This window comes from Rhinichthys klamathensis, unplaced genomic scaffold, assembly GCF_029890125.1.
Source record: "Rhinichthys klamathensis goyatoka isolate OS25496 unplaced genomic scaffold, OSU_Roscu_1.1 h1tg000254l_1, whole genome shotgun sequence".
NCBI classification, from domain to species: domain Eukaryota; kingdom Metazoa; phylum Chordata; class Actinopteri; order Cypriniformes; family Leuciscidae; genus Rhinichthys; species Rhinichthys klamathensis.
This window is the reverse complement of record NW_026606776.1, coordinates 1,446,920-1,465,872: the sequence shown is the minus strand read 5'-3', so window position 1 is coordinate 1,465,872 and position 18,953 is coordinate 1,446,920. Positions and strand designations below refer to the sequence as shown.

The 18,953-nt window shown below is 38.3% G+C and overlaps 1 protein-coding gene across 4 annotated transcripts in view; it reads right to left on the bottom strand.

The window, feature by feature from the left end:
- The window catches only part of myh10 (myosin, heavy chain 10, non-muscle), a 62,045-nt gene continuing 43,092 nt past the window's right edge, over nucleotides 1-18,953 (bottom strand). For all 4 annotated transcript variants that reach the window (XM_056266989.1, XM_056266991.1, XM_056266990.1 and 1 more), the window contains 23 exons: nucleotides 17,914-18,074; nucleotides 17,646-17,754; nucleotides 17,333-17,464; nucleotides 17,003-17,209; nucleotides 16,724-16,861; nucleotides 16,503-16,626; nucleotides 16,247-16,418; nucleotides 15,479-15,691; nucleotides 15,006-15,150; nucleotides 14,586-14,792; nucleotides 14,057-14,161; nucleotides 13,749-13,901; nucleotides 13,228-13,476; nucleotides 12,126-12,338; nucleotides 10,727-10,939; nucleotides 8,431-8,592; nucleotides 5,987-6,115; nucleotides 5,770-5,858; nucleotides 2,777-2,900; nucleotides 2,365-2,573; nucleotides 2,172-2,280; nucleotides 1,347-1,519; nucleotides 1-454 (listed from right to left, as the gene is read on the bottom strand). In XM_056266989.1, the coding sequence (XP_056122964.1) occupies nucleotides 319-454; nucleotides 1,347-1,519; nucleotides 2,172-2,280; nucleotides 2,365-2,573; nucleotides 2,777-2,900; nucleotides 5,770-5,858; nucleotides 5,987-6,115; nucleotides 8,431-8,592; nucleotides 10,727-10,939; nucleotides 12,126-12,338; nucleotides 13,228-13,476; nucleotides 13,749-13,901; nucleotides 14,057-14,161; nucleotides 14,586-14,792; nucleotides 15,006-15,150; nucleotides 15,479-15,691; nucleotides 16,247-16,418; nucleotides 16,503-16,626; nucleotides 16,724-16,861; nucleotides 17,003-17,209; nucleotides 17,333-17,464; nucleotides 17,646-17,754; nucleotides 17,914-18,074 (3,672 nt within the window). In that variant the 3' untranslated portion in view covers nucleotides 1-318. The remainder of the gene's footprint in view (nucleotides 455-1,346; nucleotides 1,520-2,171; nucleotides 2,281-2,364; nucleotides 2,574-2,776; nucleotides 2,901-5,769; nucleotides 5,859-5,986; nucleotides 6,116-8,430; nucleotides 8,593-10,726; nucleotides 10,940-12,125; nucleotides 12,339-13,227; nucleotides 13,477-13,748; nucleotides 13,902-14,056; nucleotides 14,162-14,585; nucleotides 14,793-15,005; nucleotides 15,151-15,478; nucleotides 15,692-16,246; nucleotides 16,419-16,502; nucleotides 16,627-16,723; nucleotides 16,862-17,002; nucleotides 17,210-17,332; nucleotides 17,465-17,645; nucleotides 17,755-17,913; nucleotides 18,075-18,953) is intronic.

Sequence of the window (18,953 nt, the reverse complement as noted above, 5' to 3'; positions counted from 1 at the left end):
AACGCTCTTATGAATGAGCACAAAGCAAACTCTGATGTTTGAAATGCACTTGTACTTCTAGTGTGTTCTGTTGTGAGCGCAGTATTTTTGTAGTTGAAGCATCTTGCATTTAGAACAAGGCAGAGTTGATGCTCCCTTGGTAGGGAGGGGATATAAATGTAGGGCCGAGGGTAGCTTAATTCTGAGTGCGGAAGTGTTAGTGTGTGTGTGTGTGTGTGTGTGTGTGTGCATTGCTCACTGGTCCTCTTTCTGTACCGCTGACCCCACACAGCTAAAGGAGAGAGTCATTTAGGAGAGGAAGCAGTGGGGCTGATGGCTCTACTCCACTTGGGCCGCCTGGTTCTCGTTCAGGTCGCTGGCCTTGCTGTCTGCGTCGTCGTCAGAGAACTCTCCTTCCACCTGCAGCTGTCTGCGTCCGGAGCGGCTCGAGGAGAAGCTGACGGGACCTCCTCGTCTGCAGGACAGAGCCAACGAGGGAACACAACCCACTGTTACTTTAGTGTTATTCACAGAGAGGATTTATTTACATTTTGAACTGGCTTTTATTTTGATATTTTCAGTTTTCATTTTAGCTTGTCATTTTTATTAATAATTTTTAATATTTAGCATTCATTTATTTTTATTTCAGTTGTAGTATTTTTTTTATTTTAGTAATTATGTTGTGCTTTTGTAATGTTTTGTATGTTTTATATTTCTATTTAGCATTAATTTAATTTTGCTATGTGCTTGCCATTTTTATTAGTTTTTAGTATTTAAATTGTAGCTTAAAAAACTAATTTTCAATGTCTATTTAGCTTTTTTTTTTTTTTTTCAGTAAATCATTTTGTTATGTGCTCTTATTAGTTTTTTATATTTCTATTAATTTAATTAATTAATCTGCCATTCATTTTTGTATTTTCATTTTAGTAAATTTGATATGTGCTTTTGTCAGTTTTATTAGTTTTTAATCAATATTTTTATTTAAATGTTTATTTGAATTTGAGTAATTTTGTTGTGCTTTTTTCATTTATTTTTAGCATTATTTTTTCTTTCAGTTTCAGTAATGTTTAAAAGGTTTTTTCTATTTTGGTTAAGGTGAAATTTCTAAATTTCGTTTTTTTTTTGTTTTTTTTTTACATTTCTGAAAATGATCTTTAATAGTTTTAGTTAACAACACTTGTATAAATTGTACATTCATTAATTGGTGGACCAGAACTGATTGACCCAACCAGATTTTCACTCAACTGACCATTTGCTGCTTCATTATTAAACTACAACATGAAAGCACAAATACTCTTACATTTAATTACAAGGATCTAAAGCATTGCGATATAGAAATATATGAGTGTATTGTCTTGGCTCAATACCTGAGGCGGTTTTTGAGCGTGTTGACCTCTCGGCTCAGACCCTCACTGGCTTCAGTGGCGTCGTCCAGCTCTCTCTGGAGTTTCCTGCGCGAGGCGTTCGCTCGAGTCGCCTCTTCCTCAGCCTCCTCCAGCTGCCTCTTCAACTGCTTCATGCGGGAGTTTGCCTTTTCCAGCTAAAGACACACAGAAGGTGTGAGTCTTGAATTTCTGAGTTCCTTTTTATTTCTCATCCTGTCATTTACAGCAATAAGAGATGAACTACTATCGTTATTGTTTTATCGCTCAGTCCTAATTGTGGTTAGCTATCGAGATATAATTTTCCTCAATAAAATGAAAAAAGTTCGATAAGTGTTCAATATAAGGTTTATGCATTATACAAATAATGCTGCACATGCGTGTAGCAGACCCTCGCACTGGTGCCAATACCAATTTGCCTAACTGATCAGCGCCGAAGCATTAAAAGGCAAACGCACCAAAAGCGTAACGAAACCGATCTGCGCGTTTGAACCGGCCGCTGCTTATGTGTCATCAAGTGTCTCAAACAAACCTGTGGATCTCTTTGAATTGACCTGAACCAGTGACTAGTCTATCCACAAAAGCAATTGGTAGCAAAATAGATTTTGGAAAAGCCAGCCAATCAAATTGAAATGGGCAACTTCAGACAGTTTGCCATTTTTGGTCAGAATGTTTCATAAACAGCCCATGGAAATGTTGTCTGAAACTTGCAATAAATTAAACTGAATTTCCACTTTCCATGTAATCAGTATTGCAGCTCAGGACCCGGTACACTTGAGAATGAAGACTAGTATTTGGGGTTTCATTCACCTGTTCTTTGTACTGGTCAGCATGGCGACGCTCATCCTCCACTTGCATGAACACTTCTTTCAGTTTCTTCTCTGTGCGACGCACAATCTTATTTGCTGCTGCTCTCTCCCTGTGAAGTGTGCGGATCATACATCATTAACAAAAAAAACCACTGGCACTAATTTGAGTTTTGCAGTTTTTCATTGTTGCTTACTTTGCTTCCTGTTCAAGTTGCTCCTCTAGCTGGATAATCTTGGCCTCCAGGGCGGCGATAGAGGCCTTGAACTTTGATTTGATGGATCCCTCCAGTTCTTGCAGTTTGGACTTCAAGTCTTTGTTTTGCCGCTCCAGCTGCTGACGGGCGTTCTCGCTCTTCTGGGCGGCACTGCGCTCTCCTGCCAGCTCTGTGTTCAGTGTATCCACCTGAAGATGCAGACACAACAGCTGTTATTAGAGATGTGAAATGTAGTTAAGAGTGCTAATGGAGATTACGCATCTTACAAAGCTCCCAAGCACATAAACCTTTAAAAACATGGTCTGTTCTCAAAGCTCTGACAAGTTTAACTGCATTGAAAACAGTTTGCTACAAGCTGCTCATATTTACAGTAGCTTCCTCAACACTGCACCTGCATGGTGGTCTTGCGGAAGCGGTCGTTCAGGAGCTCCATGTTGCTTTGTTCCTCCTCAAGCTCTTCTTCCAGCTGGGAGATACGAGCCTCCAGCCTCCTCTTTTCATCCAAGAGGGCTGCCCTGAAGGAAAAACAAACGTGAATGAATGATGAAGCTTGTTTTTCAACAAACTATGAACAGAGGAGTCAATTCATAAATACCGTAAAACTTCAAATAGCAGCCCGGGCTTTTATTTTCTCTCTTTTATTTGAGACAGGCGTCTATATGAGACAGGCCTTTATAATTTAGTGTTGAGATGTTGTTCATTGAGTGTAGGCCTAGAGTCTCTAATCTCTAAAAATCTCCAAATGCTCCACGTGAAACTGCGGTCTTGCGACCTTTTACTATCGTGTCAATTGATTTTTATTAATATGCGCGAGGGAGAGAGAGCAAGACAGCGCTCGTGTAGTTTGAAGACGTGAGAGTGCGCGCGCACGGCCTGGGCACTCTCTCTCTCTCTCTGCTTGTAACGTCTTTCTATTCTACATCACTCATCGATCAAAAAAGGCTTTGGAGGGACAACAGTTTGCTTTGGCGGCCGCCAAAAAGCGGACGATCTGACGGGTTTTAGAAGATTAAATACTCGGCTATTATTTGAAGTTTTACGGTTGTAGAATTTACCGGCACTAAAGCCAGCATGAAATGGAAATTGTGATAACCTTTTCTTCCCTATTCTGATGTATATTATTATTATTATTATTATAAAAACATCACAACATTCTATAAAAAACTCTCATGGTGACTTGAAATCAAGTCCACATGCAACCCTCTATGCACACCGTGGCAATAGAATCACCATTGGCTTGTAAATTTTTATATCTAAAAACGTACTCTTAACATCAGTCAATGAAGCATTATATTACGACATTATGATAATCAAGCACTATTTAATGATAGTTTAAATAATGGTGCTTAAGGTATGGTTGGTCATTCAGTGTTTCTATAAGGAGAAAAAAAGATAATAGATAATAGTAGTAGGATTATTATCTTTTAATAATAATTACTAATCCTACTACTAATAATGACAATAAACAACACACTAAGGATTGATGAGCTGCTGGGTTAATGAATATTAAGCATGTTGTCAGCGTGCGCTCGAACTGATTTGCTGAAATCAAAACAGGGATGAGAAGGACCAGCCAATGAGATTGCCCTTTACGCATTAGTTCCGCCCACTACCAACCAACATATCTTCTGCTTGTTCTGAAAAGCTGAATAATTCCAAATGAACTGTTATTTTGACAGAATCGACGTGCTACATGTAAACGATATTCTTTGACTCGTTTCTAGAATGCATGAATATATTATATTCATCCCATACGCTTTCGTCATTGGCGGAGCAGTCGGTCAATCCCACCTTTCCAGTAAATACGACTTGTGATTGGACTGTACGTCAGCAGACAGCAAAGCATTGGCCAAGAGCAGAAGGCCCTCCCTCCAGGCTTTTTTTTTTTTTTTTTTTTTAGTTGCGAAGCTTCATTTTCGCTCAGTCTGAGTTTCAGAGTTTCAGAGCAGAACTGTGTGACAACGCTGCCACAAATCACGTGAGTCGCAATTTCGCAAATGTGTGGGCGTATCTCCACAAACTGGGTGTTGTAAACTCAGCTCTGAAAAAATAGTCTGCAATAGGAGTGCACATGTAATGTAATGTAATAAGTTTCGCCCTTTTGAACCTCAGTTTTCAGAGTTTCAAAACTTTTTTTCACCTATTCGCACACCAGTTTTCAGATCACCATTTACAAGGTTTCAAATCTGGAAAACAAACTATACACTGGGAGAAAAGTGACAAATTCGGAACTCTGAAAAAATGATTGCACAACACCATAAAAAAAAAAAAGAGTGTTGCACTTCCGAAGAAGGAAAACTCAAAAACAAAATTATGTTTGCAGAGATTTCTTTTTTTTTTTTCACTTTGCAAGCCTGCAAAAGTCTGTTTTCAGAGTTTCAAAACTTTTTTTCACCTATTCGCACACCAGTTTTCAGATCACCATTTACAAGGTTTCAAATCTGGAAAACAAACTATACACTGGGAGAAAAGTGACAAATTCGGAACTCTGAAAAAATGATTGCACAACACCATAAAAAAAAAAAAGAGTGTTGCACTTCCGAAGAAGGAAAACTCAAAAACAAAATTATGTTTGCAGAGATTTCTTTTTTTTTTTTCACTTTGCAAGCCTGCAAAAGTCTGTTTTCAGAGTTTCAAAACTTTTTTTTACACATTCACACACCAGTTTTCAGATCACCATTTACAAGGTTTCAAACCTGGAAAACAAACTAATACAGTGGGAGAACAATGACAAAATAAACAATCGAAACAAGCGATTCAAACATTAAACAATCTGAAAAATTGTTTGCGCAACATCGTAAAAAAAATGTTGCAGTTCTGAAGAAGGAAATCTCAAAAACAACATAATGTTTGCAGAGATATTTTTTAAAAAAATTTACATTTTGCAAGCTTGCAAATCTTATTTTTCGATCTTGCAAAACTTTTTTTGGTAAGATTTTGAGTTTTCAAACACTTACTTTCAACCTTTCAGAACTTTATTTTCAGTTTTGAATCATGGCAGGATATTAATCCCATAAGTGTTGAGAGAGTGAAAATATATCTATGCTAAACGTATACTAAGCCCTGTAACACAAACTGGCGAGTAAAATCTAAGAATTTATTAGCCAGTGGTTAATGATAGACATTTAGTAGCCCGGAATGAAGATTTAGTCACATATGCGAGTGATTTACTTGCATTGTAGAGGGTTGAGATGAAATCCAAATGGACCCTATTTACTTTTCACCACAAGACTAGTATTGTGTGTTAGCAGTTTATCTGTTAATCCAAAAGAAAAAGAAATTATTCGTAATCCATAAATCTTTCGTCAATTCCGCTTCACTCAGAAATACGTCACAATACTCAGAAATACTGACTTTAAGAAACTTTGCAGCACAATGACTCACTTTCCTGAGGCGCTGTTAGAGATTTCATCTGCCAGCTCATCTCTTTCTTGCTCTGCGTGACGTCTGGCTCGCTCTGAAGATGCCAGGTCCTAAAAACACAATCACAACAACCAAACCATCAAGACTTGCCAGTCTAACTAATCTAATTTATAACAGTGTGTGGAAAGACCAGCAACAGATGCGTTTCTCAGATGTATTTCAGGCTGTGTTGGCTCACCTCTTGCAGCTGCAGAATCTCAGCCTCGAGACTCTTGAGTTTCTTCTCATTCTCCTTAGACTGAGTGAAGATCTCATCCCGAGAAGTGCGCGCCTCCTCAAGCTCTCTCTGATAGTCCTTCATCTGGGCCTGTTTTGAAGAGATGTTGCCATCTGTGCGTCTCACATTTTGTCCTATCTCTACACCAATTCTTGTGACTTAAAATTATAAGTGACAGTAAGTTGGGCAAAAAAAATATTTTTCAATTTTTTTTTAATTTTTTTTTTTTTTTTACAAAATGTGGTTGATTCGATATCAATTCTCAAAAGCAATGAATCAATCTTTTTTCCATATATATATTTCTGAAAACATTGCAAATAATATCTGCTTAATGTGATTCTTAATACTAGTCTTCACCACTAGATGTCATCCTCTTATTTACCTTGCCTGATGCTACAACAGTGAGCCTGTCATTCATTCGATGCTTAACATGGCAGATATGGAGTTATTATCCTGTCAAATGTCGAGAGCGCATTATTGTAGCGCGAAAGTACATTAATATAATGCGCGAGCGCGAATCTCTCTGCTGGGCGAACTCTCTCAGATACACGCTGCTCTAGTAAGAATTGTCTCTGGGCTCGCTCAGAGAATATGCCTGCACTTAAAACGTGTTCAGTGCAATCGCGAATCTCTCCTCTTCGCTTAAAGTAAGCGTGTATGTGCTTAGACGGTGTCCCGTGCGTTCGCGCATGCCTAATTACTCTTCTCTTCGATTTCTTTCTCTTTGCTCTTGGCATAAACGCTGTCAAAACGGCAACAACCAATCAGAAATTGCTATTCCATATGTTATGTAGGTTTTTTTTCCCCCCTTTTTTCTGCTGTTCTGTAAAGCACTTTGGCCAGCCAGTGGCTGTTGTAAAATGAGCTATATAAATTAAATAAACTTTAACTTGTGAATGTCATTGGTTGTTTTTGGTCATAATCCTTGTCCTTGTGTTCCCATTGTCTCTTGTCTAGCTTTGTTCCCTGTACCATTGTTGGGGATTTATGTTTAGTCCAAGTTTATGTTCATGTCAATTTCATATTGTCACTTCAACCCAAATCGGTTTATTGGAATAAACTATACTTGGGTTCAATTCAACTCGACTTCAGTGGACTACATTACACATATATTATAGACATGATTCATTTTTTTTTTTGTCTTAATTTTAAAATCTGAAAGTTCTTGTTTTAGGTTCTTCATATAGGCCTATTATATAGGCTACCTTGTTATATAAAAAAACATTAAGAAAGGTTTTAATAATTATTAAAACCTTTCTTAATGTTTTTTTTTTTATTGAATGAAATGTTTTTCATTATCTTAGAAAAAACATTAAGAGAACGTTTATATAATGGCAGAATTGAACGTTTGAATAACGTTCTTATAACCAAGCAAGAACGTTAATACAACGTTCATATAAAGGGAGAATTGAACGTTCTAACGTTATTATAACCAGGAAATAACGTTAATACAACCAACGTTTATATAACGGGAGAATTGGACGTTCTTATAACCAAGAAATAACATTAATACAACGTCTAAAAAACTGGACGTTTTGAAATTCCCTAGAACATTCAGAAATAACGTTTTTATAACTTAATGGGAACGTTATTAAAACGTTCTTATAACCTAAAATTGTTAGCTGGGGAAGGGGAGAGATTCGCGATTGCACTGAACACGTTTTAAGTGCAGGCATATTCTCTGAGCGAGCCCACTCAGCCCAGAGAGAGAATTCTTACAAGAGAAGTGTATCTGAGAGCGCGCATGCCCAGTTCCCGCGCGCGAGCAGAGAGATTCCCGCTCGGCACATCATATTCCGCGCGTGCGCAGAGAGATTCGCGCTCGGCACATCATATTCCGCGCGCGAGCAGAGAGATTCGCGCTCGGCACATCATATTCCGCGCGTGCGCAGAGAGACTCGCGCTCGGCACATCATATTCCGCGCGCGAGCAGAGAGACTCGCGCATTATATTAATGTACTTTCGCGCTACAATAATGCGCTCTCGACATTTGACAGGATAATAACTCCATAGGCAGATGCAGGTGCATTTTTCAGTGTGAAAGACGTTCCGGACAGTTGAAGCAACTGTCAGTGTCCCGATCGGTCCAGTGCTGCGTGCTCACGAAAGTTTATCATTTGCACGTGTTCTTGCCAATTTAAACATTCAAGCGCAATTCGGTTGTGAATCGAATTGAGATCTTGCGAATCGGAATTAAATCGAATTGCGACAACTGCATTGATACCCAGCCCTAGCAGTCAGTGATGTAGACATCTCTCTCACTACTAAACGACTGATGCACTTTAGCTGCTAGGAGCTTTTGAAGAAAAACAGATTATGCAAACAGTAAATGTGTAATTTGCATTATCATTACTGTGTCATCACATTTCCGTGCATGAACAGCAGCATTGTGGGAAAGCTTCTACCTGGAGTTTGCGTAGCTGTTTAATGGCTTCATCACGGGCCTTGTTTGCAGCCTCGATCTGAGCTTCCACATCTTTGAGGTCCATCTCCAGTTTCTTCTTGGCAGCTACGGCAAGAGCTCTCTGCTTTCGTTCATCTTCAAGCTCCGCCTCCATCTCACGCACCTGAAGGTACAGGACTCATGGATCAAAACACAGCCAAATAGAGTCTCATACAAAAACTGGTTGATGTCTCTCTTAAAGGTATTAACCCTTTATTTCACAATGCTGCCACAATATAATAAACCCATTTTCTTCACTTTGCAAGCACATGATCCATATAAAATGGAAATAAAATTAAGAGTCAACTTCCAATGACAAATTTTAACATATTTTTTACCAAATATATATACATATAGATCCATAAAAAAAGGAAACAATTAATAGAGGGTTAAGAAATCTCTACATTAAAGGTGCAACACTGTTGATATTTGAAATCGACACCCAAACAAACACACCCCTCACTTCATTGTTCCGCCCCCCCCCCAAATATCCAACACGCTATATGCACAGGCAACCACTAACAGCTGCTGCATCAGACAGCTTGTGCAAGTATGGAAGAATCAGCTGTGATTCAACAACAACAGCATATCTTAGTTCTGTGAAACATGGCAAAAAACAATTACTCGTGTATCGAGCAGAAACAGATCCTTTTTCAGGTCTTCCTGCTCTCTAATGTCTCTCCAGCGCTGGAAAACTTTTCCAATATTAAAGGTGCCCTAGAATGTTTTTTTTATTATTTTATAATGTTTCCTGGGTCACCCTTATAATTTTAGTATGTTTTTTAGATAAAAAATAATCATAATTTAGAAATAAATGGCATTTTTCCTTGCCTGCTTTTAGCCTCTGATTTGAACACTCTGTTTGAAGGGGCGTGTCTGCTGTGGGATTCAGTGTAACCGCGGCCACTGCTGTGATTGGCTGACATGCTTGCATATGAAATAGCTACGCATTACATGTGAAACTCTCTCCCGAATACTTTTACTACTGCTATTATACGTTTTTACTATAACAGCTATAGAGATTAACGAATCGTGAGATGTTTTTAAAGTATTAGGATCTATTCCCATCACATAAAATGTTGCCGTGATGAGCATTGAGCAGATGACAGTGTGTTGATCGCGAGAATGAAGATCTTATCATTGCAAAGCAGTTTCTGCACTCTCTCTGCTTTCACCAATGCAAACACGATGATGTAAATACAGTAAGAGCTTCGTTGTGCAGTAACGTGCGTCATTGATTTCATAACGAGTTTGGCAAGTGTCCAGATAAACTCGCGCTGTGTGGAAAGATTGTTCTTTGATCGCTTTCTGTATATAATTTGTTCACAATTTAAATACGATTATTTTCATCCTACTAAAAGAAACGATGTGAAGCTGATATTTTAGTCACTGGCTTGACTTACTGATGCATAAACAGTATTGAACGATTTTGAGAGAAAGATTACCTGTCTGAACTTGAACAATTACACATCAGAAAGTGTTGCTTGGTGGCTCGATCCGAGGCCAGCTCTGTATTGGCCCAAGTTGAGGAAACAGTCGGTGAAATGTTTGGAAATTTCCAGAGAAAATAAAATTAACCCATTGTTTCTTCAAAGGCTCAGATGAAGGAACTAAAAAATACTTTTGTGTTCATGTGTACATCCACACTGAGCAACTGCCATGCTTCGGCTGCGCAGTTCCGCCTGGCATTGAGGGCTGGCATTATGCAAATATTTGGAGGCGTACATATTAATGATCCCGACTATTGCGTCACAGTCGGTATTGTGTGGAGAACCGACCGTTTTTCAGGGGTGTTTTTAATAAACGTGAATTAAATGAGAATGCGAAAACAGTCCAGTTTGAGATTCACTCTATGTCATGTCCATGCACTGAACTCTTGTTATTTGACTATACCAAGGTAAATTCAATTTTGAATTATAGGTCACCTTTAACAATATTAGCTCTTGTCTGATCGTAACCCTTCTTCCAATTATATTCCCGAGACCTATTCCTCTTTAGTAATATCTCAGCTATCTCTCTTTCTACCGTCTTCAAATATCCACTTTGTTTTTTCTCCCACTTAAACAGCCAGAACTACGCACACACAGAGAACAGACATCTAGTAAATATTCTCAAAATAGTTTTATTAGGTGTTGATTTAAAAATGTTCAACAGCATTACTCAGAAATATTTTATATATCATGTTTAATCTTAAATAAATGGATAATCTTCATCTTCAAATTACTTGTAATCCTCAAAAAACTGTAAATTCCACTCACCTGTTTGACCAGTGCTCTCTTCTTTTCCTCATTCTGCTCATCTCTGGCCTGCAGGTCTCGGTCAAACTGAGCCTTCATGGCCTGCATGTTGACCTCCAGACGCAGCTTGGCATCTTCTGTGGCCTGTAGTTCGTCCTCCAGCTCCTCTAGCTGAGTGCGCATCTCCTCCACCTGCTGCTCCAGCGTGCGTTTGGATTTCTCCAGCTCATGGACCTACGGATTACAGAACGTAAATAAAGAGACCGTAACAGTGTCCTAATTGGTCACTTCATAATCAAGAGCCAAATGATAAATCCAGGAGTCATCCAGTATTTTAAACAATGAGTGTGCATGACTAGTCTCAAAAAATATTTTATGGAGATTGCTGAGGATGATGTCCCTTTTTCATACATTTTAAAATAGAAATTTCAAATTTTTCTGATCACTTTTAACATTTGAATTTCCATGACATCATGGCTAAAACCACCACAACACATTTTATTGTTTGCTTTAGCACTGCAAGATACATTAAAATAAAACTCAGACTCAGTACGATCATCAAATCGCAAAGGCTGCTATTTAATGAAATAAACATACGTTCTGCGTGTTTCATAGTGTTCTTACACACGAGCTGCTCATTATGTTTGCAGTGTTTGCAGCGGCTCAGAGCGGCTCGGTTTGCAGTAAATGTCGCTCCACATGAACTCCATCTCTGCATCTACTCTGAGTTTGGGTCGCTTTAACATGCATTCGGGAACGCAACATGCACCAACTATCTCCTCACACGTAATGAGAAGCTTTAAGGGCTCTGTGGTTTTCCATCAAAATAAAACTGATGGTTAAACGTTTAAAAATGAAGAAATTGAGAATTATTTTTCATTCATTTTTATTTTGTTTTTATTACAAATATTACATTTGTATTATTATTATTATTATTATATAGCCAATAGCCATATTGATAATCAAAATTGTAGCTAAATTGTGCAGTCCTACAAACCACCACAGCAAACCTGGATAAAAAAATTAAAAATCGCAATTAATTTTTTACACCAAATCATTCAGCCCTACTTTACTTCCATCTCTGTCACGGCATTATGAGATGATCAAGCCACACTGAAATCTCATCAGTTAAACATGCATATGTTCTGACTGGCTGATTTTGTTGCTTTGCTAAGTATTCTGTTGTCAGTGAAGGCACGCAAATTACATGACACCTGAAACTTGCTGCCTCACACTTGGTTAGCACATGCTGTAAGGGTGTCAACACATCATGAGGTCTCAAAACAAATAAATCTGCTGTGTTCAAAACACCAAAGACTCTTCAAACATCATAATGATTAATTAAATCATTACCATATATAATAAACAGTACAAACTTCATTACCCTCATAAAACAGTCCAATAACATACAGTAACTTACATTCTTGCCTACGTCATCCTTGGAACTCATCAGATCCTCCATCTCGGCTCTGAGCTGCTTGTTAAGCCTCTCAAACTCCTCTTTAGCCTCCAGAGCTTCATCCAGGGCTCGGGCCATAGATAGAGCTTTGGTATCCTTCTCTCTAGCCTCAGCCTCAGCACGGTCCCTCTCCTCAGCGTAACGTGCAGAGATGTTCTTCTCTTCTGCCAGCATCTATCATACACAGCAAAAATGCTTTCAGGTTTTTTTGGTTATTAACAAATGTTTTGTTATGTAGCTTGTTATAAACTTGTTATTAACAAATGTTTTGTTTGTAATATAGCTTTTCTGTAACTCAAACAGGCGCTTACAATGTCATGGGTTCGATTCCCAGGAACTGATAAGAATGTAAAATGTGTACCCTGAAATCCAATGTAATTCGCTTTGGATAAAAGCGTCTGCCAAATGCATAATTGTAAATGTGTTTAGTAGTACCTGAAGATTCTCAATGACTGTATATTAAAACACAAAACAAAGACTACATAAAACAGTAGCAAATACTATATAAAACAGTAAAATATAAAACAAATACAACTTAGCATTATAAAAATCCCAGACCTATTTAAAAAGTGTAAAAGGATAGTTCACCTAAAATCACCCACCCTCATGTCGTTGCAAACATATAAGATGTCCATTCATCTTCCAAACAAAAATTAAGATATTTTAAATGAAACCTGGAAGATTTCTTTCCCTCTACTGAAAGTTCATTCCACCAAAACTGACGCTTTAAAAAGTTCATAAAGACAGACATTGTTCCATGTACCATATTTGATGTGCTCTATGTATGTGCGCTGATCTCTTAATATTTGAATAAAAGCTTAAAATAAATCTGTTCATCATATAAAGTGATTGTATCTTTTCAGAAGACTTAAATTAAGCGTCAACATTTTGGTGGAATGGACTTTCGAAATAAGGACAGAAGTTTCTCCGGTTTCATTAAAAAATATATTCCTCTGTGTTTCAAAGATGATTGAAAGTCCTATGGGTTTGAAACAGTAAATGATGACCGAATATATTTTAAAAAAAATGTATAACTATCCCTGTAATCAAAACCAATTCATACCTGGTCAAACTTCTTCTGTTTCTTCTCTAGGTTTGAGACGATCTGTCTCTGGTGGTCCAGATCCACCATGAGGTCATCAAGCTCCTGCTGCAGTCTGTTCTTGGTTTTCTCCAGCTTATCAAAAGCGATGGCCTTTTCCTCTAGCTTCTGACTGGTCCCCTCCATGTCCTTCTGCAGCTTCCTCTTGACCTCCTCCAGACCCTCAAGAGTTCCCACATCATCCTCCAGTTTCTTCTTCGTCTCAACCAGCTACACAAAAAAAAAGGAGGATTACAATGGAAAAATTCTTTTGAACTGTTTAAGTAGTAAAGAGTACATCTGATTTCCTTTCTGAGCAGAAGTCTAAAAACAAATATTTTTACATCACTTTTGTCCTCAAACATGACAGGCTTTGTGAGTTTCTTTGGCAACATGTTATTTGCAGATTAACACTTCATTAATGAATGTGATATGATGCTGATGTTGATATGAACTGACATGTCGCATATCCTCATTAAAACATATGGAGAGATTGTGAGTACCTGGGCTTGTAGTGTTGCCAGTTGTTTCTCCAGGTTCCTTCGTGCCTCCTCTTCCTCCTCCTGCTGCTCCAGGAGGTTGTTCTTCTCCTCCTCCAGCTGACGGATACGGCTGCTCAGGTTTAGCTTCTGACGCGTCTCCTCTTGAAGCAGCTCCTACATACATAATATTAAACAACTGTTTTTATCAAATCTGTGCAGTTTTTTATTGCCGTTTCAACAATAAAAATACTTCCTGAGGATACTATGGGTCAACCTTGTTGATAATAAATCCACTCCTTCAGCACTTCATGTTTGTAGAGACACATTACCTGAGTGTCCTGAAACTGACTCTCTAGGCTAGAAGCGTCTTTGGCTAGCTTTATTCCCTTCTTCTCAGCATCTTCCAAAAGAGAAGAAACATTGTCCAGCTCCGCCTGCAACAAATGACAAACATAAAATGTTTAATTTGCATTGAAATAGATCAGAATCCAGGTTGTGTAAAATATCCCTCCAATGTACACGGGTATATGACCGCAAACACAGAGTCAGAATTAACCATAATTGTTAAATATGTGCTTTAAAAAAAAGATTGTGCGTATACATCAATATCACTATATAATAATATATTTTTATTGTTATATAATAACAATTATTTTATTTTAACAGCCTTCACACTTTGAGAATCACACCAAGCCGTATCGCAATTTTTCTTCTTTTTTATTAATCATGCAGCTATAAATTTAGCCACACTTTTAGTCAGCAAAAATCAAATGAAACAACAGTGATCTGTAGTGTGTGAGGGGGAGGGAGTGTAACAGCACTAACTTGTAGTTTATGTGACACAGTGGAAGCACTGACCTGTAGTTTGTGGGAGCGGTCCGAAAGTTCTCCTTTAATCTTTTCTCCCTCGCTGAAGCGGGCCATGAACTCCTGCAGCTGAGCCTCAAGTTTCTTTCTCTTGTGCTCAGATTCAGACTTGGCCTGCTGCAAACTCTTCACCTCACTGGTCAGCTCCTTATTATCACCCTCCAGAGTCTGTTTGTTTTTCTCCAAATTTGACTTGACCTAATGTTGACAGACAGACAGTGTGAGAGAGAGCCAGATTTTTGCCTGAGCTGTATAAACAGGAGACTGAACCACATTAAATCACTGAACGAGGAAATGAATTCCAAACACATCATTCTTGACAGCAGACGACTGGCAGCGTTCCAGTCAAGACATTAAAACTGAAATTGCTCCCTACAGTAATGAGTCATTTAGTCTATCTCTATGGCTTACTCTCTTGGCCTGCTCCAGCTGCTCAGAGATCTCCTCCAGAGCAGTGCCGTGCCTCTGTCTCATCTCCTGGATCTGTGACTCGTGGTTTTTCGTCTCATCATCGATGGCTTTCTTCAGCTCGGTCACCTCCTGCTCTCTTTTGGTCCTTTCAAGAGCAAAAGACACATTATCAGGTGAGACACATTTGGGGAGCAGGGTTCAAAGAAAACAGAAACGGTCAGATACTAATGAACTCAATCTGGCTTACATGGCTCTTCACTTGCACTACCAAAAGGCCCATTTTGAGGGGTCAACCTTAGGCACACTTTATTTAGCTATGACATGAATGGGAAGTCAAACTTTTTTTCAGAACAATCCATGCTAATCACTGCACTCCGATTCTAACATTTAAACTCTTATATTAAAAACGTTGATATTTCTTCTTGCTAAAATGGGGACGGATTAAACTGGCCCTAATTTCATTCGTCTTGTACCTCAGCTCTTGCTGGGCGGCGGTGGTGTCCAGGGTGTCTTCCAGCTCAGTCTTCAGAGCCTCCAGTTCCTCACTCAGATCTCTCTTGAGTTTCTCAGCTTTGTTTCTGGCTGCTTTCTCAGACTCCAGATCCTCCTGCAGCTCAGATATTTGGGCCTGCAGCTCCCGTACTTGCTTCAGGGCGTTGTTTTTCTGAGCGACCTCCTCATCACCTCTGTGGAATAACAAACATAAGCAGAGATTATTAGCAAAACGATGCATGCATAATTTAAGGGGTAATATTCTACACTTTGTTTACAAACTCTTGCTGATCCTTAGAGTTAAACAGAACAGTTTAAAATCTAGGCCAATTTTGCTATAGTATCTTTAAGACTATTTGTAAATAACCTCTGTTATGACTGGTATATCTCTTGACATGTGAAATTTGACCTATTACTGAATGGGTGTTTTGGTGCTTAAGAAACATTTCTCATTATTATCAATGTTGAAAGGGTTTTTGCTGCTTTTTTTGAGGGAAAACATTACCGTTCAAAAGTTTCTGGTAAGAAAGAATACAAGGAGAATACAAGAGATGTAAAGATTTCAAACTTTTGAACAATAAATGAACAATTAATTCCACTACTCAGCCAACCATGAGTTATTATTTAGACATAGTAGTCTAGATGACAGCCAAAGCATTTTGGATCAACCATTATATTATATTTTATTTTACTCATTAAAATAACCTCCTTTTTCTCTTTCTTATTCTGTGCTCCTCACTGATGCTCACCTGGTCAGTACAGCCTGCAGCTCCTCTTCTTTCTTGGCCAGTTGGATCTTGAGTTCCTCAATTTGGGCCTGCAGCTCAGCTATCTGGTCTTGTAGGTCTGTGGTCTCGCCATCCAGCTTTCTTTTGGCTTTTTCAAGCTCTTGCCTTGTCTTCTCTTCTTTCTTCAGACGCTCTGATGGTCAAACGCCCAAACATAAACATTTAAGTCCCATTGTTTTACTTGAATAAAATTATCCATATTCAACACTGTCCTCACCTTCCAGGTCCACCATCATCATTTCTTGCTTGTTTTTCACTTTGCCAAGGTTCTTGGCCTTCTCTTCTTCCTCAGTCAGTTGGGAGGTCATCTCACTGACACGGTCCTCCAGGAGTTTTTTCTCCTGGGGGATAGGCAGGGAAGAAAGAGTTCAATTTGCATCCTTATCGCAAAGGCCATGGGCTGCTTTTTGTTTCAGGGAGTTTGACAACCACGCTGACCTTAAGGAATTTGGAGTTCTGGTCCTCCAACAGCAGAATATCTTCCTCCATTTTTTTTATCTTGGCTTCAGCAGTCACCTTCTCCAACTGAAGCTTCTGTCGGGCAGCTTCTTCTTCATCTAGCTGTTCCTCTAGGTCCTATAAGACACACACTTGGGGTTTATGGACAGCAATAGTCTTTACTATTAGCTAGTACTAACTGCAGAAGTTTTAGATACAGATTTACTATTATAAGTTTACAGCAGATCCAAGAATATATTTCCCATATTAAGTTGTCACCGTTATGTGTGACTGCATTTTCTTCTTCTCATTCTGCAACGATTGGTTCCTCTCCTCTTCCTCCTCCACGCGGGACTCCAGGTCATGAAGAATCTCCTCTAGCTCTTGTTTTTTAGCCACCAGGCGAGCCCTCATCTCTTCAGCTTCAGCAAACAATTCTGTCTCAGCCTGTAGTTGCTCTGCCAAGATGTTCTTCTCCTCTAAGAGCTGAAAAACATCACAGGAGATCTTTTCTCGGTTTCAAGATCATGGACATTCCACTACAAGGAATAAAGCCCCAAGAGACTATGGTGTACATATATGTTATAATGACTTCGAATGTGTGCTAACCTGCTGGTGTTTCCTCTCCATATCCACCAATTCAGTTTCCACTTTCACCTGCCTCTCCTTCACTTTAATGAGCTCCTCATCTTTGGCCTGCATTTCTTCCTCCTGACGGGTCACCTGGAGGAGAGGTTTCACCTGCAGACACAGTTGTAATGCATGTCTTGATTGAAAACTTCACAATCATACTGAAAATCAGTTGTTTAAGAGTCAATTTCTCTTGCAACCACAGACAGATTTTACTCAGAAATGTACACAATAGCTAGAAAAATCATTCCAACAGTTATGTAAACAGTCTCTTTTCAAATCTGACACCAACCTTGGTAAAGAGTCGCCACCACTGCCAGTGGCGTAGTTTCAGATAGGCGGCACAGTTTCTCTGGAGGACTTTCAAAGCGCTTAGCTGCTGCTGTTTTTTAGCAAAGGCTCTGAGGAACACAACCACAAAACAGCAGCAATTCACTGACAAGGTCTCATAAGAATACCTTTCAAATATTGTGTTCTCTACACTATAAACCGTAAGAGCTGCATATTATCGCTGACCCTTTAAGACCAGACGTAAATCAGCCATTTGCATTTGGACTTACTTGCGAGCCAGGTATCCTCGACAGACTGACTGAAAGTAGATGATGATATCTGTTATTTTCAGGTCTCTCTCTTCCTCCAGGTGTGCCAAAACTCCAGTGCGGAAGAAGATCTTACTCTGACCGATCCGGAAGAGGTTTGGGTCTAACTCCAAGGCTCGGATCTACAGATGACAATGATACTTAGTATTTAGCGGATTCTAAATTTCAGGTGCTAGTTTTTCAATATTGGACATTAAAAAAGAAATTCTATGACCAAAGTACTTAACTAAATAAATAATGTTCCTGTTTATTTTGGAATATTTCTTGAATTAACTTTAAAAAAAATTTAAATTAATAAAATCATTATGATAGAGCTACTTCAAGAAAATGTGTTATTACTCGGAAATAAAGCCTACTATAATTTAAAGTTACATTTGGATATACTATTTTTTTCATTATGGTTATTATAATTTATTTATTATGATTATACATTGAAATGTATCTGAAAATGGATACTATGAAATACTATACTATGAGGCTCACCAAGGCTGCATTTATTTGATAAACGACAAAAAAAAGGCATTCATTTATTTTAAATTGTAATAATATTTCACAGGGTTATTGTTTTTGCTGTTTTTGTTTTGTTCTCTTATGTAATTTATTCTTGTAATACAAAACTGAATTTTCAGCATCATCACTCCAGTCTTCAATGTCACATGAACCTTCAGAAAGCATTCTATAATGCTGATTTGCTGCTCAAGAAACATTTCTTATTATCAATGTTGAAAACAGTTGTGCTGCTGCTTTGTGGAAACATTTCAGGATACTTTGATGAACAGAAAGTCCAAAAGAATAGCATTTACTTGAAAAACAAATCATTTTACAATAATGTAAAAGTCTTTACTGTCACTTTTGATCAATTTAATTCATCCTTGCTGAAAAAAAATATGTATTCCTTTCTTTAAAAAAAATTAAATAAAAATTCCCAAACGTTTAAATGGTAGTGTGTGTTTTCACAGAATGTTTCATACAATACAATAGTATTTTAAAATATTGTGATT